Source organism: Asparagus officinalis, chromosome 7, assembly GCF_001876935.1.
Source record: "Asparagus officinalis chromosome 7, Aspof.V1, whole genome shotgun sequence".
Taxonomy (NCBI): domain Eukaryota; kingdom Viridiplantae; phylum Streptophyta; class Magnoliopsida; order Asparagales; family Asparagaceae; genus Asparagus; species Asparagus officinalis.
In genome coordinates, this window is record NC_033800.1 from 115,374,199 (window position 1) to 115,400,251 (window position 26,053).

General features: G+C 34.2%; 1 protein-coding gene across 2 annotated transcripts in view; it reads right to left on the bottom strand.

The window, feature by feature from the left end:
* Positions 1-23,354, bottom strand: part of LOC109848148 (U3 small nucleolar RNA-associated protein 25) — a 38,667-nt gene extending 15,313 nt beyond the window's left edge. The window contains exons 1-11 of one of the 2 annotated variants that reach the window (XM_020417515.1): positions 23,090-23,354; positions 20,276-20,332; positions 20,082-20,183; positions 19,893-20,004; positions 16,526-16,620; positions 13,335-13,518; positions 11,770-11,914; positions 9,317-9,437; positions 7,777-7,874; positions 7,536-7,667; positions 5,749-5,829 (exon numbers count right to left, since the gene is read on the bottom strand). In XM_020417515.1, coding sequence (XP_020273104.1) covers positions 5,749-5,829; positions 7,536-7,667; positions 7,777-7,874; positions 9,317-9,437; positions 11,770-11,914; positions 13,335-13,518; positions 16,526-16,620; positions 19,893-20,004; positions 20,082-20,183; positions 20,276-20,303 — 1,098 coding nt within the window. In that variant the 5' untranslated portion in view covers positions 20,304-20,332; positions 23,090-23,354. Of the gene's footprint in view, positions 1-5,748; positions 5,830-7,535; positions 7,668-7,776; positions 7,875-9,316; positions 9,438-11,769; positions 11,915-13,334; positions 13,519-16,525; positions 16,621-19,892; positions 20,005-20,081; positions 20,187-20,275; positions 20,333-23,089 lie in introns of both variants that reach the window. The other variant, XM_020417514.1, reaches the window with a different exon arrangement.

The window sequence follows — 26,053 nt, forward strand, 5'->3', positions numbered from 1 at the left end:
AAAGTCCAGAGAGCTTGCACAAAAAGAACAGACCTTTATATAGCACGCTCTCAGACATGTACAAGGAAACTAAAGAAAATACAAACCTTAGAACCAAAAAATGCCCGGAAGATGGGAATATAGATGAGCAAAAAAAACCGATCATCACTATAAAATATGGAATATCACTCTCCGTGAAAGATTGGACTGCATTTATGACTAGTTATAATTGGACATAGTGACATCAAGCCTCTAGATAGATGCAAAATTCCAGAGACTGGAAACCATGATGGAGGGTTCACCCAGTTAGTAGATGCAAAAGCCTGACTATTGGTTATACAATTTAGTCTCATGCAACAAAGGAGTACCCCTCCAAACATCTCCCACACAAAGCAAAGAGCAAAAGGTGAATCTAAGGCATAAATTTAGTCTATTGGTTATACAATTTAGTCTCACACAACCAAGAAGCACCCCTCCAGACTTCTCCCGCACAGAGCAAAGAGCAAAAGGTGAAATTGAAGGCATAAATATAGTGTACAGTAAACCTACAAATTGTTTGTAAAATTTTAGTCTATGTATTTGACAATAGCCCCCAGTGAGAAGCAACATGGGGCATTATTGTGGCACTATGTTACACGGGTACTTCTATTATGAAGCCATACCCGTACCCAACACGTGTTCTTACCAGCACTGACACTTCATGGACACTTCTTCAATGTGTGCATACATTTAAATAGACATGTGCTCCACTATATGATATACGTTCTAATTTATAATACTGGTCATACACTTCTTGGATATAAATCCTACGCTTCACATCCATGTCTTAAAATTTGTTAGACATGGATCGTGTTGGTTTTAACCCATACCCAGCTGATAACTATGATTAAAGAATAATTTGGGTATCTTGTTCAAAAAGGATCAGTTTACAATCGATAACAATAAACAAAATAAAAGAAACATAAACAACAAAGCCTTTATCCTAAATGTTTGAGGTCGACTACATGAATCATATTCTTCCACTCTGCTCTATTCTGAGTCATCTCCTCTGTTAAGTTAACCATTATCATATCCTTTTTAATTGCTCTGATCAAGTTCTTTTAGGTCTACCACTAGATCTCTTTATCCCATAATATTATTATTTTTCCTAATAGGTACACTAAGAGGTTTCTGTTGTACATGACCAAGCCACCGTAGGTCATTCCCTTTTCATATTACCCTCAATAGGAGCAACCTCTAATTTACTATAGACGCACTCAGTTCATATATTATCTTTTAGTGTATATGAACAAGACCATCCTAACATTCTCATCTGAGCTCACTGTTTTAAAAAGCATCTGTTTAGTCTGCTTAGGCGTACGCTTAGGCCTAGGCGATACCTAGACCACCTAGCTAGTGCCCAGCGCCTAGGCGGTACCTAGACTGTCCACCTAGATTTTGGGAGTGTTTAGAGGAATATTGTATGCTTATGTGGACTGCACCATTTAGGCTTTGATCGTGATTTTTTTGTTGTAGCCTCCACGTCCTCCAACCTCCTTCAAACTCATTTAACCTCTAAATATAAACACTTCCACTACCTTCTTCGACCTTCAGCAAATCCTCCTCAACCACCATTTAAATAAAGAAAGAAATCTGCCTAGAACCAGTTCGACATCTAAGCTTTCTATAATATTGATATATACTATTAGTTACACTGTTTTAAATATCGGCCGATAATGGATATTATCGGCCGAGTTATCGGATTTGGTAGCTCTCCGCTAGGATAAATTGGATTTTTAATCAGTTATCGTTTTTCTAGGTTTATCGGCGATTTATCGGCGTTATCGGCACTTATCGGCCGATAAGTAAGACTTTTTTATCGGGATTATCGGGATTATCGGCCCATTTTGACTAACATTATATTTTTTCAAGGCTATGATGCAAGTTTCGCTTTCTACAATTGGTTAATGATTCTAAACATGATGATTTACATTTTGGTATGTTTATATTTCATTAAGCATGATTAGATTATATTTTTTAATTGTTATATTATATATACACATCATCCAGTATATCACTCCGATAAATACTACTTATCCCCGATATATCCCCGATTTCCGCTATCCGATAAGGATTTTGGCCGTCCGATAAATCCCCGATAACCGATATTTAAAACCTTGATTAGTTATGATAATTTAAAAAACATACTAGGCTCTAGGCGTCGGGTCCGACGCCTAGGCCTCTTAGCGCTTTCTATAACCTTGTTAGTTATTATTTTAGTTATTTAGTATATAAGTATGCATGGCTTATTGTGGATCTAAGATTGCTATTTCAGCAAATTTATATGAATTTAATACATATTTTTATCAATTAATATAATTAAATGATTTTAAAAACAGTCAAACGCTTAGGCGTCGCCTAAGCGTACGCCTAGGAGTCTAGGCGCTAGGCGCTGGTTCAAACGCCTAGTCCGCCTAGCGCCTTCCATAACATTGTTTGAGCTACACTTACTTTTTGCACATATTTTTCAATTGCCCAACATTTTGATTCATAAAACATTGTTAGTTTATAATCGTGCTGTAGAATTTTCTCTTTAGTCTCATAAGTATTCTACAATTACATAAAACTCCTGATAACATACAACAAGGGACTTCAACCTGAATGTCTAGTAAGTTGGTGTATAACTAATGCAAAAAGATAAGAGCTTAAGGCTGATGTAAATTTATAGTAATAGGAAACGGTTTAGTCTCTCCGTCAATTGTTTTTACCCTAGTTGTACTCTACCATATGTCTTTAATCACATCAATATATATATGCTAGATACATTTTTCTCTTTTAAAACCCACCATATTATTTCTTTAGACACTCTATCATAAGCTTTTTCTAGATCCATATATCGCTCCATCAACAGTCTCAATATATGAATAGGTTCTACAGTTAACCTCCTGTGCCAACTACGAAAAATAAACGTGATACAAAGTTTAATTATAATAACATACGAATAAGAAAACAATATTTACCTCATGTAAATTATTAATTTCAATATATATACACACACACAAATACATATACATATACATGTATATACCATATATGTATATGTATGGAGGTATATGTTATGTATATGTAGTCGTGTTCTCGTACCCACACCAGCACTGTACCCGTTTCCATGCAACTTAGTTTTGGCAAAACATGTATAATCAAAGAATCAGTTAGCCAATCACCTTACAAAGCCTCTTGGGAAAAAAAGAGTAGACTTTATTTGTCAATTGTCACAAGTTGGGATATATATATAGAGAGAGAGAGAGAGAGGAGGGGAGAGGGAGAGAGAGAAATGAGTATGCTTGGTACCAAGCACAAGTTTTTTGCTTGACAGTGAGGTGGCATATTCCCCTCCACTCATTGAAATAGGGACCCATATTCACATGGGTTGGGGAGTGATTGGGAATTAGAATGAGTAGATGGGAATACGACACCTCACTGTTAAGCATAAAATTTGTGCTTAATACCAAGCATACTCATTTTTCTCACATAACCCATATTCACAGGGGTTGGGGAGTGGTTGGGAATTAGAACGAGTAGATGGGAATATGACATCTCACTGCCAAGCACAAAATTTATGCTTGGTACCAAGCATACCCATTTTTCTCACACACACACACATAAACACACACACACATACATACATATATTTAGTGCTCAAGCTAGTGGGGGAGTGACAAGATGATTTAGTTTATGTAGAAAGGTTATATCTAGAAAATTATTTAATTTCGAAAGTAATTTAGTCCCCTGTGTAATTAAGACTCCTTATGTAATAAGGACTTGGAGTGGTATTCTATATAAATAATAGAGAAAGGTAAATTATCTCTTGTCTTTCTCACTCTCTCTCTCTAAATACATTAATAATTCAAATATAATGGCATTAACCATTATAATGGCATATAGTAAAAATGTATCTGATGATAGCCTTGATATATTAGCTATATATAAATCTATGTATTTATAATCTAATAAAGGGGTGCACAAAAGGAAACGACCCACCAATTTGAGAGAAACACACTCCAAAGGGCCAAAGGGATGGATTCTAAGGCAACTTCAGAAAGATATGTTTATTACAAGCTGGTAAAGAACAGTATAGTTTTATAATAAAAATAAGCATCTGATGATAGCCTTGATTTATTAGCTATATATAAATCTCTGTATTTATAATATGATAAAGGGGTGCACAAAATGAAATGACCCAGCATTTTGAGAGAAACACACCCGAAAAGCCAAAGGGAACGGATTCTAAAGATCAACTTCAGAAAGATATGTTTATCACAAGCTAGAAAAGAAATGAAAGATCTACTACACTATATATATTAAGCGACCACGAAAGGTATTTTTCTGTGCCAAGACCAAAAAACCTTAATCTGCATTAAATTAATTGATTAAAGAGATTGTCAATGAAAAATAGTAAAATTTATCAGAATGGATGAATTATAAATAAAAAATGGTCATAATTTAAGGCTTTTCCTGTGAGAATATAGACGTCTATGGAGCCAGGGTCGATGAAAGATTTGATTTGTCTTATGATTGTTTGTAGACCTGAGTCAAGCTCCCCACAAATCAGCTCCACTTCCTTGTTAAGGAACCTATGGACAATATAAGGGTTTGTCATAATCCTAAAAAGCAACTTGCATGGTTCAAATGGTCTTAAAATCAGGTATGACAGGAAATTGCATCTGACTCAAGGGTAGAGATAACCATTTTCCTAAATAGATAACTACAGGTTGTTCATGGTTATTGTCACCACTACTAATCAGAAGCTCTTTGAAAAGTTGATGTAATTCACAAATGAATAATATGAACTTTATATTTGCAGAGATGCTGTATCCTAGATCAGCCTTCTTTCATCATTCTCACAGTTGCAAAATATGCGGACTTTTTAAGGGATATGATACAAGCTAAAGAGAGAACTTCTCAAAAAATTTAAATTTGTTCCAGTCATCTACTTCAATCATGCACTCCCTCTTATCCAAGAAATAACCAGCGAGAGGATTCTATCTTCAATTCATCTCATACTTGTTGCCACAATCTATAAATGCTTAATTTGAACTATGACCGTGGTGATAGTTGCACTTTGAAAGGGATGAGACATGATTTTCCACAGGAATACTCCTAGTCCTACCTCATGAACTATAATGTTGATGGTAAGCTATGTAATATTACACAAAACTGACCAGCCTTTGAACTGGAATGGTAAAAAATCTAGAAGTCTATAAACACAGTTACAAAATTACAGCATTTGAAATCTTATAAAATAAAATCCAAGCCTCCTCATCCTAGGGTTATAGGGCTTAAATTTATAGATGAAGAGATGAGATCTGCAAAAAAAAAAAACAATGTGAATTTAAGTGAAGGTATAAAAATGAGACCTTCACCCATATTTTGGCTGAGATAATAAGAACAGCCTGAAGGACATAACATATTTATGACTGTACTTTCTTCCAGTAGAATTTTTAATTTTTTCTCTCTGTTGATATCATGATAATGACCGTTTTGGTAAAACATGAGAAATATAGAAACTAAGTCAAGTTATGCGATGTCCTCCCATGAGTATGAAAACTAGAAGCATGATTTAACTAACCCATTAATTTGGGGCACTACCGCAAGAATATAAGGATCCAATTATGCAAGCAGCTACCACAGTATATAGCATGACCAGCAGAAGAATAACCAAAAATATATCAGAAACAGAATTGCAACAATAATGATCAAATATTAGACATGAAATAATAAGAAGCTTACTTTATTTGATGTTGGAATAAGTTGAATTAGCCTTTTGACAACATGTAATGCGATGCTTCCAAGTGGCAGCAAAAACATCACCTGTTTGTATCCAAACTCAAAATGCTAAATGAGCAAAGAGGAATAAAGACAATGTAGTTGACAACAACATTTTTACCAGAAACACATGATAAACTAGGAGATAAATCATGTATAAGAAATATTATATATAAAAGTCAATATGTAATGTAAAAATCACAGTCCAGTTATACATCACAATTGACATTCCATTCAAGCAGTCCACGCACAACAGGCATAACATGATAAAATATGTGACATTTACAAGTAACAAACAAAGAGTTAGCCTCTCCCAAATGCTAGCTCGCCTCTGTTGAATAGTTCAGGCCTGGAAAACCCCTCTCATAACCCATGATCAGAGTCGACCAAGGCTAACAGTTTCATGCTTTTACAGATTCATAAACACCTTCCACTTCCACTTCACTTAAGCACCATAAATGCTAATTCTGTTACAGCTTCTAATAAAATGAGCGACCATAGTTAAGTTGTCTAATGAAATGACCAACTGTAATTGAAACAAAGCCTGCACCCCAAACTTAATCCTAGGGAACTATAGCTACCATCAGCTTGTTCTGAATGATGTCACAATCACAGATGAAATTACGTAAACTAAAGTTGGAAATCTCGGTTTATCCCAAATTCATTCTGTATGTTACGGTATCAGTATTGGAGTTCCAGAAGTTAGCAGGTTTCAAATTAGAAATATTAGAATTTGGAACAGGCTACAGCAATACAGGAAGGCTTTATAAAGTCAGAGCAATAAAAAGAAATACAAGAACAGTAAAGTAGTCATCGATTTTACACAAGTTATTAATAAACAGAGAAGTTTAGAATAGCCTCTGATGAAATCCTGTTAAGTATGTGTTCTCTCTACTCGGTACAAAAACAATTAACTCTTTCTGATTTACTTACATAACAGAATCAGCATTTAAAAAGACAAAGTTGCAAGGTGAATCTTTAAACCCTCTCATGAAGCAAGGCATAGCCTAACAATTTTTATTATCATCAATTTCTTATTTTTTAAATCTAGAGTATAGAACCATGATCCTCAACCCTCACAACGACTTCAGAGTTCTGGTGTAGTTGAAGAGTCTTTTGGCATGGCTATCAGACAACCCACGTTCAAACCCCACCGTCCACAAACTTAACGCAGACCAGAGAAAAGGCATCACTGCGTAACTCCAGGTTTCAGCCCTATGAAAAGTGCAATCAACTGCGGAGGCATATAAGAGTGTAAACTATAACCCTCAACCTTCACCTTTCAGAGTTTTTGTGTGGTGTAGTGGAAGCGTCCTTCTACATGCACATATAAGATAACGAAAATTTTAAAAATAAAAAGATAGGACAATACGTAGACTCTATCCTAGAGACCTTTACTCTAGCAAATGTTCAAGTTATATTGGGAATTCTACACTATTCTTTCTAAGCTTTAACATGACAGATGTTTATCCAACCATTTCCAATTGCTAAAAAAGCCTCCGGCAAAGAAATGCGAGGAATACACTTCATTTGCAGTATTTATGCTGAAGCACACACCTCATAGTCCAACTACAACTTACATGTGCTACTCAAGGTGATTTTTCCTCAAAAATACCTCAAATAGCATCATTTACACCTATTTAAACAGTAAACAGGACTTGCAGCTTCAGGAAAAAGATTTTGAGTCTAAATACTTAGCCAGCACTTCCATAACAGCACACTATCATGTAATAAGGTAGAGTTTTCATCACCTTGGGACGTGTAAAACCATGATCAAGGAAATTGCTTGCACTAAGAATCTCCTCCATTTTACCATCTGGATCTGTGCTAATTTTTGCATTATTCTTGCTCACAAGATCCCTTGTCTTAAAAACATGATCTAACTGGGAAAAAAGGATTGAAATGTTTTAAAATCAGAAATCACACACTTACTTTGATAAACAATTCTGGAATAACTTTCTATTATAAGAAATGGAAAGAAATTGAACTTACAGCATGCATAAGGTACGCGTCCATGATAACTGAATCCTCCTCACCTTTAAGATAAAATGGCTTCTTGTTACAATGCATTATATCACGATAGCTATGGCCTGCCAAATGTAGAACAAGCAAATAAGACAATTTTACATTTTATACAGGAAATACCACCAACATAAATATTATATACCTTTCTAACATACAAGATATCAAAACAAGGATAAAATTAACGAAAATAATATGAATTGAAGATAATAGGTGATTATGCAATATATGTTGCAACATGTTAAGCGAAGGCATAAGCAAGTCCTGATCCCTCTGATTTCGGTTGGCAATGGAACATATGATTTATCTTTCCACCAAGGAACATAAACTAATTCCTTTAACTAGCAGCAATTATAATCCTTCAGATTACTGAGATCACAGTCTGGTTGGGCATTTTCTCTCTTAAAACCTTTGTCAAACAATGTAGGTATAAATATTGGGCCACAAGAAATAGGAGGCATTGTGTAAGCTTCCAAGGTAAATTTGCTAACAGTGCAAAACAGGATGACAAGAAATGTGAAGCAATAAAAGAATAAGGATCTACCATTAATGAAACTCAAACTGTCACAGATATAGCCCACATTAGCACCATCCAAGCCCTCGTGTGAACAGCTACGAAGACCAACTCAACATAAATAAGAGCTCCATGAAAAGATTCACTACGTTTAATAACAGACTACCAACTTGCATTAATGTTGGGAGCTGGCTACAACTTCTTGACAAAAGCTTTGAAGCACCCGTGTAATAAAACTTTATTGCACCCTTGTGGGCAACTCCTAGACGCATTTGCATCTCCTCACACCTCCATACTTAACTTTCCTCTCACCCTCTCATTGCAGATATCAAAAATTATTTCTAGTCCTATTATCTTCTCTCTTTTTTTCCATTATACATTGCTATCGAATTTTAAAGAAAAAACAGAGAACTTAATCCATTTTTTAGATGTTGACTACTAGTCTTTTTCTCATTTCATTTCTACCAAGGGCCAAACTTTTCCCTCCTTTTATTGACGAGCAAATGTACTTTACATCTCCTTATTCTCTTCACTCCACTCTTCTCATAAACAAATTACTTCTTTCGATCATTCTTTACTCTCTTCACTCCTCTACTTTCTTGTACTTTCCTTCAAGACTTAGCAAATTTATCATGTTGGGAAAGCCTAGCTCTGAACTATCTAAGACCATGCAGTGAAGAAAAGAGACATGTGTCTGAAACATTTGATCCATTACACTACTGGATTGAGTGTTAAAAATGGATTTTGCCAGGCATGAATGTCTGTTGAAAATTTGCCGGAAGTGTCAAAAAGTTGTGAGTTGTGACATCACTATAAAATACAATAACATAAATTTGTTTGATATCAAAACTCCAGAGTCTCAAAAAGAATTAATGGTGCAAATACAATTTTCGAAGCAACCTAATTCAGTATACATGCAACTTCAGAAAAGGTCAGTGATAAACAGATCATTTGTGTAAACAAAAATGACACGGAGGCCAAGGCAAGAGCGTTTACAAAGTGAAAAGAAGAATCTCAACTGAGGATCTAAATCAGCAAAAGCAGATGCCTTGAAGATGTCTAGCCAATGCTTGTAGAGTTTTTGCTTGACCCCATACACCGAGTCACTGCTAACTTCCTACAAGGACAAAATTGATTTAATTTATGTGAGTCAAATAGCATTGCCCCAGAATATAGAAATACAGAATGATTACTACGCTAGTTTTTAATATCTCTGCATGCGCTATGACCAATTTTGCGCCTTGCACAAGGCCTGGTACTAGCCAGGATAAAGTGATAAAATATACTGTCATTATTGCAACAGTGATAAAGTATGTTAGGTTGTCGACCAAAAGCAGCATAATTACCATGGATCAAAGTAGGGTGTCAATGATACAATATTTTGTAATGAAGAGGCTACTAAAGCTAGCACATTAATATTTCGAGATTAGCTAATGGAAATACAGGATACTACAGGAACAGAGATGAAGCTGATAAAAATTAAGAGAACAAGTAAGAAACTCAGAGATATTAAGAATATGATATATAATCCTGGTAAATAAGAAATAGACTTAAAAGGAACACAGCGATAATAAAATCTTTAATACAAATACGATAGATGAAAATGAAATAGAAATGGAATGTAATAACGCTTACGTAGAAGAAGAAACAAAAGTATTTAACACGTTCATGGATCCCAGGATGTAATAAAGTATGTTTTGTTAAGAATAGACAGATATTTTGCTTGTTTATGCAACCCCAAGCAGGATGATAAGAAATAAATGGTACTTTCAACAAAATAAGGATGACTGAAACTATATGATCGGAAACAAAAAAATGTCATGTAGAAAAGATGCCAATTTTGAGATAATGCATAGTAGTCACTGCAGAAGTGAAGAATGATTAGAAGATATGATCCTAGATCCTTTAGAGAAAGGAAAAAATAAAGAAAGAAAGAAAAAGCATGACTGAGAGGAAGAATTAATGTTTCATTTCATTTAGAAGTTAAATAGACCTCTTTAAAAAAAAGATAATGGGAAACAATTGTAAAGCTGAAGGAAAAGAGCTTGACTATAAATCAATGTATACAGGTGTGTGCAAGACATACGCATTAAGAGGTACAATAAAAAAATTTCGATAAATAATAGATCGCAAACCATGTGAACTACAAAATTCGCTAAATAATAGATCGCAAACCATGTGAACTACACCTTCAGGACTAAGGATAAGAGAAAATAGAGGAAAAAGCAATACCATTGAGAAAATAGAGAAAAAAGGCTAGAGAAATAGAGTAGATACAACATATTTTTCAAAATACGAGAGAATTGAGATATAGCATAACTAAGGCTTCGTTTTGCTACCATGGTGATTTCCTTCTTGTGTTTTTCTAAAAAAAACACCACGGTGTTGTGTCTCTCCCTCAAAAGATTTGCAAAACATAATGGTGAGTGTTTTTGGTCAACACTAGTTTGACCTAAAACATTAGTATTAAATATACTATTTAATATTAATTATAATAGAATACATTAAAATTAAAATATTATAATATTTATTTTACATTATTAAATTATTATTAGTTTTAAATATAATACAATACGTTATATTATCATACATTATAATAGCAATTTATTTTTTATTTGTATATTATTAACAAATTAATATATTATATTAAACATACTATTAAATATTAATTATAATAGAATACATTAAAATTAAAATATTATAATATCTATTTTACATTATTATATTACCATTAGTTTTAAATATATAATAATATATTATATTACAATGCATCATAATAGCAATTTATTTTTTATTTTTTATTTTTTATTATAAATTAATTAATATATCCTTTTTACTTTAATATAGTAAAATATATTATAGATTTTAATATGACAAATTATTTTACTTTATAATATATTATATTATTTATTATATAATATATTAATATTTTATGTACTATATTACATTTATTATATAATGTAACCTATATAACATATACTTATTATTTTATTATTTTATTTTAGATATATTTCTCTTATATACCATTTTATAAATATATATATTATTATTATATTATGAATACATTATTATTACATTAACATTTGTTACCAATATATTATTGTATTATATGATAAATTCCTTTATTGTATATTATATTATATTATTTATTATATAATATATTAATATTTATGTACTATATTACATTTATTATACAAGGATTGGCATGTGTTTTGAAAAGGTGTTTTGAAGTAAGTGTTGTGTTTTTGGTTTGAGGAGTTTTTAGCTCAAAAAAGACAATGGTTTCCAAACGCATGGTGTTTTGTTTTTGGCAAAAACACAATGGAAACAATGAAACCACCACAGTATCAAAACACTACCTAATTTAACGAATTAATGATACTACTGTCAATGAAGTCAAGAAAAGACAACAACGCAATTTTTTTATGACTGCATGATTGGAAAGGTACCATTGACAAGCGTTCGCCTGTTCCCATCCACTTCGACATTGATCTGCCAGTTGCAGGCATTTCCCACTTATATTTCCATATAGATTTTGTCAACTCATCAGCATGTTCATCTGTTAGAATGTCCTCCAGGTGACGATGGAAAGAGCTGCATGAAGTCATTCAGAACCAAGAATTAAATATAAGATAGACAAAACAGATAGAAAATGTGAAAACAAAATTAATTCTTCCATCCACACATGAACGATATATACAGGATAAATAGTGGTCCACAATAAAAATGTTCAACACATGCCAACCCTTGTAAGAAACCAAAACAAATACTCAACAAAGCAGTGATGGTAAAGCTAGCATGGCACTTGTTAAAGAACTCTGGCATACTTTACCTAGTATCATGACAATATATATATTAACAAATAACCAATGTTCCATATTAGACTAGTACTTGGTTATCTGCTCATATATGACAGTGTATAAATTTAACATGGTACAGAGCTTACGGTATAATCTTATCAACTACCACAAACTAAAATTAGGGTTAAGAAAATTGAAATGCTCAACTTTTTCAGCAACATCAACAGCACCTGTTCTATCAAGAATATGACTTCTAGGATTCTATTATCGGAAGTTATCAGTTCCTTCACGTCTAGAAGTATGAATCCAAGCAACAAAAGATTGACCCTTCTACTTTTCAAAGTTATCAGTTCCTTCACGTCTAGAAGTATGAATCCAAGCAACAAAAGATTGACCCTTCTACTTTTCAAGACAATTTTAAACACAGCAATTCTCCTTATTAGATAATAAAACATGAACAAGGATCTAGCCGAATCCAGAAAAAAGATGGGTACAATTAACACCCCCATGTAAACTATTGCTTCCATTTCATACGCAAACAACAGCAGTATTTTATAACTACACTGCAAAATATGGGATCAAATCAACTTCAGACAGTCACGTGCTAAAGGATAATGCATGAAGCATCCGTTCATGATGATGTGCACATATATGTTGCACCAATGGAATCACCTTTGAAGATAGCATGCTACCTCAAAAGAAACAGAATGTAAGCAAATATGGGAAAACATTTATCCAAATCCAGAAAAAGTGCCTCTATTGGCACATTCCCATATATGCAAATAGCAGTACCTTATAACCACACCGGATAAAAATATTGCATAACGACCTTAAGAAAGCCATGTGCATAAGGATAATGCATGAAGGATCAGTTAGATGCATATGCTAATCTTTGCCAAACCCCTAGGATATATGTTAATTAGATGTGATACAATTGAAATCAAGTATAACAAGAATGCATGTCAAGCCTGAAAATATAGGAGAAAACGACCTTCAGAAAGCCATGTGATATATATTTTTTTATGCATGTGCTAATCTTTTCCAAACCACTAGTGAAGATGCACAATTTAAGGGATAAAAGTGAAATAAAGAATAACAAGCATGAATGTCAAGCCTGAAGCAATAACCTAGTCACTGATTTTGCCTCTAACAGTAGTTTCACATTGACTTAGATATATACAAAATGTCAAGCACAGAGGAAAAAAAATACCAACCATATGCTAGCTATTTCATCAACATTTGTATGGCTATCATTTTCAGAACCATTTGTATCATCCCCGCTAGAGGCAGCATCTTTGTCTCCAGTTTCATGTTCCTCTCTCTGCTTCATAATTTGAGAATGCCCGCATCGTCTGAGATATTCACCTTCAGAATCATCCATAGGTTCACTGTCCGAGCCTACAAGTGGAAAGAATAAGGAACTGAATCGAGGTTTGAGATTACAAATAAAAGGAGACAGAGAGCATTGCCAAAACTTTATAGGTGATAGAGAGTGAAGGAGAGGAATGGTAGTTGTGCTGCTAGATAACCATCAATCAAGAAGTCTTCTTCTGTTTTGCTAGGTAGAGTGCTATATGGGGCTAAGATAGGTGTGCACTATGATGATCGGAACACAACATATAGAAAATAGACAAAAGCTGCATCCCCAATAAAGGGAATGATCGGTCGGCTGATAGGTGAGCACCTTAAGCCTAGGCTATGCTATTGGTCATAGATACTTAAACTACAACTAGGCAGGTTGAAGAGGAGCTGAAAGTTTTGAGAAATGACATAAGCACATGATCAGAAACCAATGGGACTACATAATCATAGTTGATAGCACCAAAAATAAATAACTGCAAGGTTTGTCTTATTAATAGCGTGATTCGGCGAAGTTATACATCAATTTACTTAAAAAGAGTTTTAATTTCAATTTGGTGCTAGGAAAAATAGTAAAAAGGCCCAGATTTTAGGTTAAACGGATGAAAGGAGAAACTCTATGAAATTTTTGTTTTGAAGAACACATCTCTTTTGTATTGTCACCCTCCCTCTCAGAACTTAATAACAAGTAACAACTCCAAATCCATTTTCAACTGAAACCCAATCAAAAATCCTAACCATGAGCCCTGACAGCGATCATCACGTTGTTGGTTAAAGTTGTCACCAAAAGGGAGACGCTCTTGTTTCCACAGGTGAGATATAGGGGGTTAGGCAGCAGAGAATTAACTGCAAGGGTGGCAGGAAAAAGAGGGGATTGGAATCCGGATCAATGCTAAACAGAAGCAGACAGCAGAAAATACAGAGATGAAAACTGAGAGCAAAGGGGTGAGAATTAGATTTGGAGGAATTGGGTCATTCACATATGGGTTGATATAGTATTGGACCAGATCCATCCATTTGCCAACACGAAATTGGTGGTTGGGCCAAGTACATCTGGAGAGACTTTTTAGTGTCCATCAATTTGCCAATACGAAAATTGGTGGTTGGGCCAAAGTACCTTCGGAGTGGCATTTTTTAATGTCCATCTAGCTTTAGACTTTTCTTAACTATAGTTTCTTGTAATGAGTGATTTAACTCAAGATTAACATTTTAAAGTCTGTTTGTCTTCTTTTTTTTCTTTATTTCCCCAGTTAAGCAACTTGTAGCTATCCCAGTGGGCTCGATTATAGTTTCCAAAAATCAATGAATTTTTTCCAATTCCAAAATGTGAAAAAGAAAAAGAAGTGCTCTCCTCCTATTCTATTTTTTAGTCTCCTTTTCTTATTTTTATTATTTAATTATAATAATTGACAAGAACATTAAAAATTTACCTTCAAGAAGATGTCTCCAAGAGAAGAGGAGGTGGTTGAGGTGGTGGCTGGTTGTGTCCGTGATGGCATCGAAGAGAAGAGGTGGCGGCTGCTGTCGAAGAGGAGGTGAACGCAATTGTGGCTGTAATTGTGGCGTCAAAGAGAAGGGGTGAGCTAGGGATAATAGAAGGGAAAAGATGGTGGTTGTGGTGGTCGATGGTCTGCAACGAGAAGGTGATCGGGGAAGGGAGAGAGAGATTTTAGATTGGCTTTAGGGAAAGATCGCAGAGCATGAACGAGAAAATTAGGATTTTGATTTGGGTTTCGTAGATTAGCAGGTCGGGTATAGGTTTGTGGGTTCGGTTTTTGTTTAAAAAAAATTTTTAATTCGGTTCTGAGTTGGCTTGGGTTAGGCTTTTTTTTTTTGCTTAAAAAGCTATGCAGGCCGCCTAGCCCTAGGTGGCGCCTAGGCGGCTCCACTGCCTAGCTTGGCCGCTCAGGCCGAGATTAGGCAGCTAGAAGGCCACCTACACCTAGGCTGGTACCTAGGCCACTTTTTACAACACTGCTGCAGATGCAGGAAGTCAGAGGTTAGCATAGCATTTAACATAGGTGAATGGAGAAAAAGGATTCAAGTAGTTGATCCAAATATTTGGTATAAAGCTCTGCTGTTGTTGCTTTAATAATGATGATGGTGACAATGATGATGATGACTTCATCCAATTACACTTATACTGTTGTACTTCAAATAGAAATCTAGACTTTTACCCTGCATTTACAAAACGCATATTTGGACCTAAGAAACTCGGAGTTAGTAAGCTCCTTAACTTAGCAAAATTAGTGCTAGTTATTACATCGACATTATGACTGAGAGAAGATAAGGGACGTGACCAATACCATGATCACTTTAATAAAACATTTTGAAATACCTAAGAAATTCCAAAATTATCCTTAACGCAGTCCTGTAGAATGTCATCTAAACATCGTTAACCCTCAAGTTATTTCCTTAAAGTTAGCTACTATTAATTACGAAACTGGCTCAATTTGATTGAGACTGGCCCAATGTAAGAACCCAAAACAACCAAACTATGACAGAGATAGTTACTTGCACTTCACTATCTGATGACACAGATATACTAGATAAAGCAATTAAATTCTATATAAAGTAATTTTAATAACACAATTAAAAGAGTAGAAAATTGAATTGTGAAATCAGTAACCCCGTGAAATAATGTCCTTTAGCAAGGTTAAAAAAATTCCTCGCCTTTTTCTTTATATCATCAAGATCCAGACAGTTCGTGATCATCAAGGGAACTATTAATGTTACAGCTCAATAAAACCTACAACATATATAGCCTTTTTATGTCAGTACAGAGCACTTCATTGGGAGATCTTGCAACTTGCATGTCATGTTAAGGTATGTAAGGAGCAGAAATTAACTAGATGCGTGGTGCAACTGCAAGAAACAAACTCAAAAAAAAAATCTAAAATCAATATTTGGTCAGGTGTTCAAATGGTTGGTGTTATCGGCTTCTTGAACCATTCATCTAAAACAAACACACACTTCTAAACAGACATGAATGTTGAAACTAAGCAACGAAAATGTTTTTGATCTAAAACATTCAAATAGGTTTTACCTTCCTCACCACCATTTTCCCCGTCAAACATAGAATATTCATCACCATCTTCTTCATCTTCTTCATCTTCCTCCAAGCCTTTTTGCTCCCTTCGTCTGTAAAGTACAAAATATTCACTAGATACAAAATGATATTCAAGTAAAAATACCCATAGTTAATGAAATATATTGATACCAGAAAAGTATTATAATTGGGAATGAGATGTGTTACCGGGCAGCACATAACACATAATAGGATACACTACATAATTGAATTATAGGGAATAACACATAAATGGATTATCAAATATCTTTATTTATAATAAAGAATATTCCTACAATAAACTGAAAAGAAAAATATGTTAGAATTTCAAAAACTGCACAAAAAACAGTATATTATGGTAATGGGTAATACTGAAGATGGATATTGTGCGATCAACAAAGTCAATGAACATAACACGTAAAACACCAAACTTTTCAATAAAAGATAAAATCGAAGGCCAATATCGTAAACAAATCCAAAAATTATCAGCTTCTAAATTTACCTCTTCTTTTGTGTCACAACTGATTAAAAACTGTTGTATTTCTAGGAATGAAATTTAATTTCCCAAATCAAATAATTTAACCACCACCTGATATTCTTTGTGATTCTCACATTTGTCCTTCTACCATCTTCTGCTACCAATAGCCCACCAACATCCAGAATCGTGACTCCAGAGCCCTTGATGACCTGTAAAGGGTCTCAAGGAACTTGGATGATGGTAATTTTCCCTTATCTTTTTCCTGTTTTGCCCTTTCTGATTTAAACCATAGGAACCAATAAACCCCTAGTGTCTTTCTCTGGATGACACACTTCTTGCAAATGAAACTTGGTTTCATCCTTCTTGGCTTCACGTTCAGGGCTTTGGTTGATAAGCTCAGTAGGTTGTAGTACTTCAAGCTTTGTTTGTTTTCGGCTTATGATTTTTTAGTGTAGCGTGCAGTTTATTATTATTGAATTATATTAGCAAAGTGCCTGCAAATGTCATTAACAAATTGTTGGGAAGAAATCACGAATTACTGTTTGATTTGTTTCCAATAAAATAGACTTCGCTCATAATGTATGCCTTTATTGCTCAACTTTTTTTTAACTTAGTATGTGAAAGCTGCAGAAGCGTACGTTTCATGAAAGAAAGATCCTTCGTAGGAATAAGTCGAGGAATTGGAAAAGGATCATTTGCTTTGTAAGTCCTATAAAAAGGAGAATTTCTTGTGTAAATGCCAATTAACTAGAAAAGTAGAAAATAAGTAAACACAGCACATTTATGAATTCCAAGTAAAAGAAAAGCTTGCAACAGGTGAACTAGGTGAGAATAAACAGCCTTAGAAGAAAAGAAAGGGTGCCTTGAAAGTTCATTTGCATATCCAACAGAAATCCAATCTAACAAGTAGATGTGTGGAGTAAAAAGGATATTGAGTCGTGCCTTGGCTTGGATAAATTCAAAGAAAGGGAATAGAAAATTTTCTTTTAATTTTTTTCAATTCATCATTTACTCAAGTGGAAAAAGATATTGCAAAGTACAATGTTGGATGTAAATATCCCACTTATTTGACTTCTGTTACTAAATTGGCAGAACTCAAGGCTGATTTTGATGAATATAAAAGAAATAAAGGAAACATGGGTTTTATCAGGATTACACAAATGTCAGGCATAAGTACTGACATCAAGAACATATGTTTTTATTGATTTTGTTGCTTCCACTTGTCTAAACAGGAATTACATGGAACATTTTTGAAGAGTGGATCAATGATAAACAGAAATCTATACTGACACCTATTCTCTATAGTGATTCAGTGATAGGTCCTGGAAACGCTCAGGAATACCTGACCGTTAATGTTCCAAAAATCTAATGTAGTTGGTGCTTTAATCAAAGAGTGAGGCTCATGGTATGGACTTTACTCCTCATAGATGTCTACAAAGAAGTTAGATGGATCAGGAAGAGTTTTGATGATGCAAATATAATAATCGATTTTCGTTACAGGTAAGAAATATTTTTGTTGTCTATACAGAAATATTTTTGTTGTCTATACACATTACAATTTTCCTTTTATAACTTCTAGTCGTCATTGTAAATTTATTTTAAACTGTGCATGCTTCTTGTAAGTATTCCTAGTCTCTGGCTTTTGATGAGGGAAGACACAGAACAGGAGTTATACAGGCACTGTAAGGCTATTAATGCTTCAATCAGTGGCTTCTAATTAATGAGTAGAATGAACAATGTATATAAATAGAAGCCAAGAATAATCCAACGTGTGAACATTTAGTTTAAGGAAAAGATGTGATTAATAATATAGAAGGGAAGAAATGAGGTAAGTACACAGAATTCAGTTTGCAAGTACTTTATTGAATCTTCAATCGGTTTCCGGAGGTGAATAATTAGAAGATAATGGTGGCATACGCTGAGTGGAAAGGAATGAACTATAGCAATGTACAAACAGGAGGAAGGATTACTCAAATACTCCAACGTCTGGATTTTTGGACCCAATAATCAAATGCAATGATGCCAATGATCTTCTGAAAATGCAGAAGGTACTACAAATACATTGTGAGATTGTATTTCAAAGTTTCTAATGAATTTATGCCTTTATTTGAAAAATCAGTTTTGACAATGTGTTCTTCAAACTTATAATGCTTTTCAGTTGTTGTATATTTCACATGCTTGGTATGTGTATGTCTTCCTTTTCTCTTTTCTCTGTAGGAATGCTATAGAAGTCAATACAAGTCAATACAGACTCATGGAGTGATTTGCATCTTTGATTCCGATATCAGCATTGGTGCAAACTGTGATTTGCATCTCACATTGTAACTAGGGCCCCATTTGGATGATCATTAGTATCGGGAAATATCAGTATCTTTTGATATGGTAAACTTCAAATCGATCAAGTTTATTTGGTAGTTAAAATCAAAGCTTTGCTGAATTATAATCTTTCCTTAGGTCACAACTACAAAATTTTATCTGCAGAAGAAATTTTCAGCGAGTGCTATCAGTTATGTATATGCAGAAACCATGTCCATCGTTGCTTTCAGATAACTGAAAATCAGCATCTCTGAAAAAGTTTAGTGTTAAGAAACGTATAATTACAAAATTAAGCTTGATGAGTTTGACAGCAACAGAAGTTGGTATTTACAAATTTATGCATTATAGAACTTTATATTTACAAATTTATGTGTTAGTTTCTTTCCTATGCAGGAAAGGAATCAAGGACAAGTGATTTACCATTGTGAATATCATGTTATATGTAACAAACATGATAGACTAATTAGAAACTAGCAACTACTCGCAAAAGCTAGTCATGAAAGAGAAACAAAAGTTAATAGATCGCATTCTTTTAAAAGCAAGAGACTTAACCTCCTCTTATACAAGCTAGTCATCTTGTCACTACGTGATCCCAACTGGTTTAACAAGCAGTCAAATGCTACTTGTTCATTGTGCACATCCTCTTCGTCTGAAGAAAGGCTACCTGATTGCATTAAAATAGAACAAATTTCTTCAAGAAAAACTCAATAAAGTTTCAGAAAATATTTTTAAGCACAAGACCTGCAGAACTTGGGAGTGCAGTCTGAATTTCTAAATCATTGCTCTTCTTCCTCAATCTCTTCTTTGTGTCTTCAACCTGGGCCAGGGGGTTGGACCTCTTTACTGCTAAGAAAGGAAAATTTCAATCTTTGAACAAACTCAGAGACATAGGGAACAAAAAAGATGGATTTTTTGGAGGGGCTTTGAAAAGATACCTCTTTTCTTTGCAAGTTGTTTACCCATTAGGATTTATCTCTTCACTTGATGAGGGTCTGAAAGCAAAACACCAAGATCTTCAAGATTATGATTTCACTTTAAAATATTTACTTCAAGTACAACAAAAATGAAAAGTAAGATTTTAGTTCAAAATTTTTCCCTCAATGTGCTGATTTCAGTATAGGGATTTGGCAGAGGAAGTAGAGAAGCAGCGGAGGATGATTGGGAGGAGGCGAAGAGAATGAGGGGCAACGCAAAGAGTAGTGAGCAGCCGCAATAATAGGTGATTGGTGAAAGTTGGTACTATTTTTTTCTTTTTTTCTTTTTTAGAACGCAAGGGAAAAGTCTCCACTAGAATCGGGATTCTTTTGGGTTTTTTAAGTTTGTTATCTACTTATGTTTTTAAAGTTTTCTATCTAGTTATTACTAGGGATTGTTTTAAGCACTGGCAGATCCAGAAATTTTTTTCCTAGGGAGATGAACAACAAATATCTATTTATCTAAAAATAAAAAACAATAGTATCCGATGGGAATGCTCTCAGGAGTCAATACATTATATTAATTTCATTGCATCATATTTTTCTTGTAATGTGATAGATAAACAAAAGTGAGCATTTTTAGTTATACACAAAAGTGAGTATTTTTAGTTATAATTTGCTTCCATTAATGAAATCAAAAGATATATACAATATAGTTGTTAATCAAAATTCACTACAAAATCAGTTTTACACTTGGTATAGTTGTTAATCAGATTCATAAAAATAAACACTTAGTATGCACTACATAATTATTTGAAGATTGTTATAAAAATATATAGCAACAGACATATAAAGAATTTAGACAATCAGTTTTACAAAAAAAATGACGTATAAAAGAAATTAGACAATCGGTTTTCCAAATTTTTCCAATCACTAAAAAAAGTTATTCCAGATTGCCAATATCAAACTATTATTACAATTAATTAACAATTATTCTTTATTTATAATTAGTTACCATTCTCACAAATTACAATCTACAATGTCTAATTTTTACATGACTCATTCTCAAAATAAATAACAATCCATTAACCATAAATAACTTTTATACTTTAATATATTTCAATTTTTAGTAAAATTGAAGAAACTATTTGATAAACAAAACCAATTTATTGCATATCCTTGATATATTTAAATTTTTGAACTGGTAGTTAAACAAAACAATATTAATATTAACCATTGAAAAACACGACTCAAAAGAAAATTTAACTCACTTGCTAACATTGTTTTAAATATCCCCGACATGACCCGATATATCCCCCGTTATATCATTTTACAGAGCTTGCCGCAACCGATATGGTCTTTAAATATCCTTTATCGTTTTTTTGCTATTTTGAGTGATAAATCCCCGATATGGCCGATATATTAGCCGATATGTGGACCAATATAGCTTGTTGCAAAAGAATATACCGCGTTTGGAATTTTTGGGCGAGATATCAAGATTTTCCTATTATATCAAATGACATTTTGCCCTAAAAAAAGCAGATCGAATGTTGCAACGTTGCTTTGCACTTATGTTTATTTTAGAAGGTTGATTAGTGATCCTAAACATATATTATTCATATTTTGTATGCTTAAATTTCATTACATATGTTGAGATTACATTTTAATGCATTATACTATGTATGCAAACATTCATTATGGCATTCCGATATTTACCACATATCCTTAATATTTCCCCGATATCCGCAATCCGATATGAATTTTGGCCATCCGATATTTTCCCGATATCCGATATTTAAAACCTTACTTGCTAATAGGTGAGAAGTTGGGGAGAGGAAGAGGAATGGGCGGCAGTGGGTCTGGACAGTGGTCCGGGCGGCGGCGGATCGGTCGGAGGTCAGGCGACGGCGGCGGGTCTGAGCAAGGGCTCTCAGATTTAGGATTTGGACGAAGATCTAGGATTTAGGGTTTTAGGGAATTTGAGCTTTGAGAGAAAGGAGAGAGAAAGAGATGGAGAGAAATAAGTTAATTTTTCCGCTATTAAGCCTAATTAGATGTATTCTTAAATTTGTCCCCCAACTAGGAGTGCATTTGGCTCTAATACGGTTCGAATATGACACTTATCATATCCATATCCAATTTTTTGAAAATGGATATGGATACGGTTCGGATATTCATCGGTTAGAAAAAGGCATTATCATATCCGTACTAAACGGAAACGATTACGGTTCGGATATTAGAGAGTCGGATACGGATATGATACAGATATTAATCGGATATTTGGGAAACGGATATGAATAGGGTATGACAAAAATATATATATAATTTTAATAACTCGCAAATAACTAAAATAATATACTTGCAAGCAACAAAATCCAGAACATTGCTACACAGATTCAGATATGCACTCTCTCGTGGTTTATAATTTTCAAAAATTGACATTACAAAATTACAGTTACACATCAATGTGCATTCTCTATTTATTTGTGTGTATGTGGGTATTGGGAATGGGGGTGGAATTGGCACTTAGGTATCAGTTGAAATTTTTGAGCACTAATTTTAGTAGCTTGTAGTTCCTAATTCCGAAGCAAGTTTTAGCTTATAACTTACTACTTTAATTCAAGGTGCATGTGCTCTAGAACTTCACAAAATTTTAAGCTAAATCATTTGTCAAACAAACTAGGTATTTTCAGTTTTCAGTCAATAAAGGATAGCAAATTAGGGCTTTTTATCAAATAAACTAGGGCTTTCCACTCAACCAAGGGCTAGCAAATTAGGATTTTTTATCATACAGATTAGGTCTTTTCATTCAACCAATTAGAGTTTCGAATTCACCTTAGTGTTAGAAGAAACCGAGGAGGAGAATTTTCGGAGGTCGCTGTTGATGGTCGGTCGAGCTTGAAGGCGGAGGCTTGAAGTCGGTCGAAAGCAGAGCCTTGGAGACGACTGAAGTCGAAGGCGGTGGCTTGGAGACGGCGGAGGGCGGAGTTCAAAGGCGGAGGCTTGAATAGAGACGGCTGAGGTCGAAGGCGGAAGTCGAAGGCGGAGGCTTTAATAAGATGGTCAATTTTAGGGCAGAAGAAGAGCGGAGGACGTTGATCTCTGCCATCGGGAGAATTTTCATTTAATTTAAATCGGGTCGGGTAGAGGATAAGACGGGTTGTATATATAACGACCCGACCCAACATCCAAGTATAAAAATTAGCTGAGTTATACACATCTGGATATCCGGACCGTATCCGCAAAATTGACCCGAATACCGTATTCGAAAACCCAAAACTAAAACCAAACCGAAACCGTATCCGGATGGTTGCAATCTTTTCCTACTATATCCGCTTTCTAAATGGATACGGTTGCGGTCGGTCCGAATATATTCAGATTGTTTTACACCCCTACCGCTGACTCCTTAAACGTGTCTTCTTCTTCTGTTTTCTTTTTTTCTTCTCACTCTTTTAAATCTTGATTGCAGTTTTTTTAATAGGAAAACATTTTGCTTGCAAATTGTTGCGAAGATATGAACCTGGAGGGCAATGGTCTTTACCTCATCAAGATGACAAGCTAGGTATACATGAAGGATCAAGTGCAACAGTTTTATAGATCTGTGCAATTTCGGAAGCGTGCAAGTGCTAGTGATGATCATCAACTCCTTCTAAATAGCACAGCATAATTATGAAAAGGTTTGTGGTTTTCTTTTTAAAAATGGCATTGAACGACTCAAACTAATGAAGAAAACGAGTGTGCGTGAAGCATACATGAAGGCTATTTGGGTTTTTTTAGTGATTCCCGCTATTATCTTCTGATGATGGGTTGGATTTCTAGATGGGTTATATTTTTAATTGTTATATTTTTCTTCCTTTTTGCCGATTTTATTTTTCTAAATAATTAAACATGGGATACAAAAATAATTTAGCCTTAAAGACTGCTAAAATTTTAACCTCAATTAGGGTTTGGGCCAAATCAAGCAAATAAGGTAATTTGAGGGGCAAATTTAGAACTTTGATGATTTGAGAGGCAACGTTAAGAATGCATCTAACTTTGGGAGTATATATATATATCAAAAAAGACTCGATAAAGTATTGGGTATTGGGTTTTAGTTATTAGTTTTGGGTTTTAGTTTTGGATATTAAGTTTGGGGTTTTGGGTTATCTGGTTTGGGCCTCTAAAATTCTATTTTATTTTAGGGTTTTAGTCCTTCGCCCAAGACTCGGTTGGTACGCATGAATGAGAGAGAATGGAATATTAATTTTCACTTTTCATTCCTTCTCACCCAACACAACCTCTTTTTTGAAGTTAGAATGTTCATTCTCACATCTCATCAATTACCATTTCTTAATTTCCCCTTTATGCAGGAATGAGCATTCTCGATGAAACGACACGGAACGGGCGTTTCCACTTAAGTGAGAATCAATAAAATATAAAATTTCAAAATATGTCCATTCCCATTTTATTTTATAAATTGCACACAAACGTGAGAATGGAAATGAGTTTTCATTCTCACATTAATTCCATTCCATTCTCTTCTCACTCGATTCTCACGTACCAAACTAGGCGTAGGTGTTGCTTGGGTGGGAATTCAAGTGTGTTTTGTATAGGCTGAGGTGCAATTTGTAAAATCTTTTTAAGAGGCGAACTGGAAATAATTCAATGAATCAAATGTTGTTGGACTCTAATGCCACTAGAAAAGAACCCTAGAGGGGGGTGAATAGGGTTTATGCTAATCTAATCTGATTTAAATGCCAATTAAAACTTATTAACAAATATATTCTTCCAATATATAAACAACTAATTATGAGCAAGAATAGCAATAATATGCAATATGAACAAAGAGATATATCCTAGCAATGAGATATATGTTGAAATATATGCAAGGATATATAAATAACACAAGGGTAAACAATCTATAAACAAGATAAATAAGATAGTGGGCAATATAAACAATGAGTAATTGACAAATGCGATATAATGATAAACACAAAAGAAAGTGCCCCCAATGTAATCACAAACAAACGATATGTTCACGAGGTTCGGTCCCCACGACCTATGTCCCCGCTCCTCACCTCGAGGAGATCTCCACTATCACACCGGGTTTTCTACGCTTACCCGAAAAACGTTTACACCTCACAATCGGTTTTCTAGTTCACCGAAAACTTTACAACACTCATAATGTAACTACACTAACTATCACCTCAAGTGTTGGTCTCTAGCCTGTATCTCCCTCAAGTGTTAGGAATTATAACCTCTCTCTAGGCATTATCACCTACCCCACTCCTCTTGGGACGATCTCATCTCTCACCACACACTCCTCTTGGTGTACTAGTGTATTACAAAGTGTTCCTTATAATTAAGCACAATAACAACAAATGATTTGTTCTCTACAATGAACGAGAACTCAATTAGGCACAACTCAATGTTACTATCTCTCACAAGTCTAAATATATTATAAATGCAAATACAATAAGCTCAAGTGGGTGTGTGTAACAATGAGATTAATTAAATCTAAACTCAATATAAAACTAGCTTTAATAAGATGATAATCAAACAAATAGATATAAAGCTAGAAAATAGTTTAGGGAAACTTCTCAATGGATTAAGAGATAGAGGGAGAATAGTTGGATGCTCAAACTCTAATAGATGATCTCCTCAAGCTCTTGTAGAATTGATTTCACAAACTCAAACTCTTAAATGCTTAAAAGCTTTTTAAACGAACACTAAACAAAACTTAAACCCTTGTTAAAACTTTGTTAAAACATTCTCTTTGATGCTTAAAATAGTTCATGTAAAGGGGTATATATAGGCTTG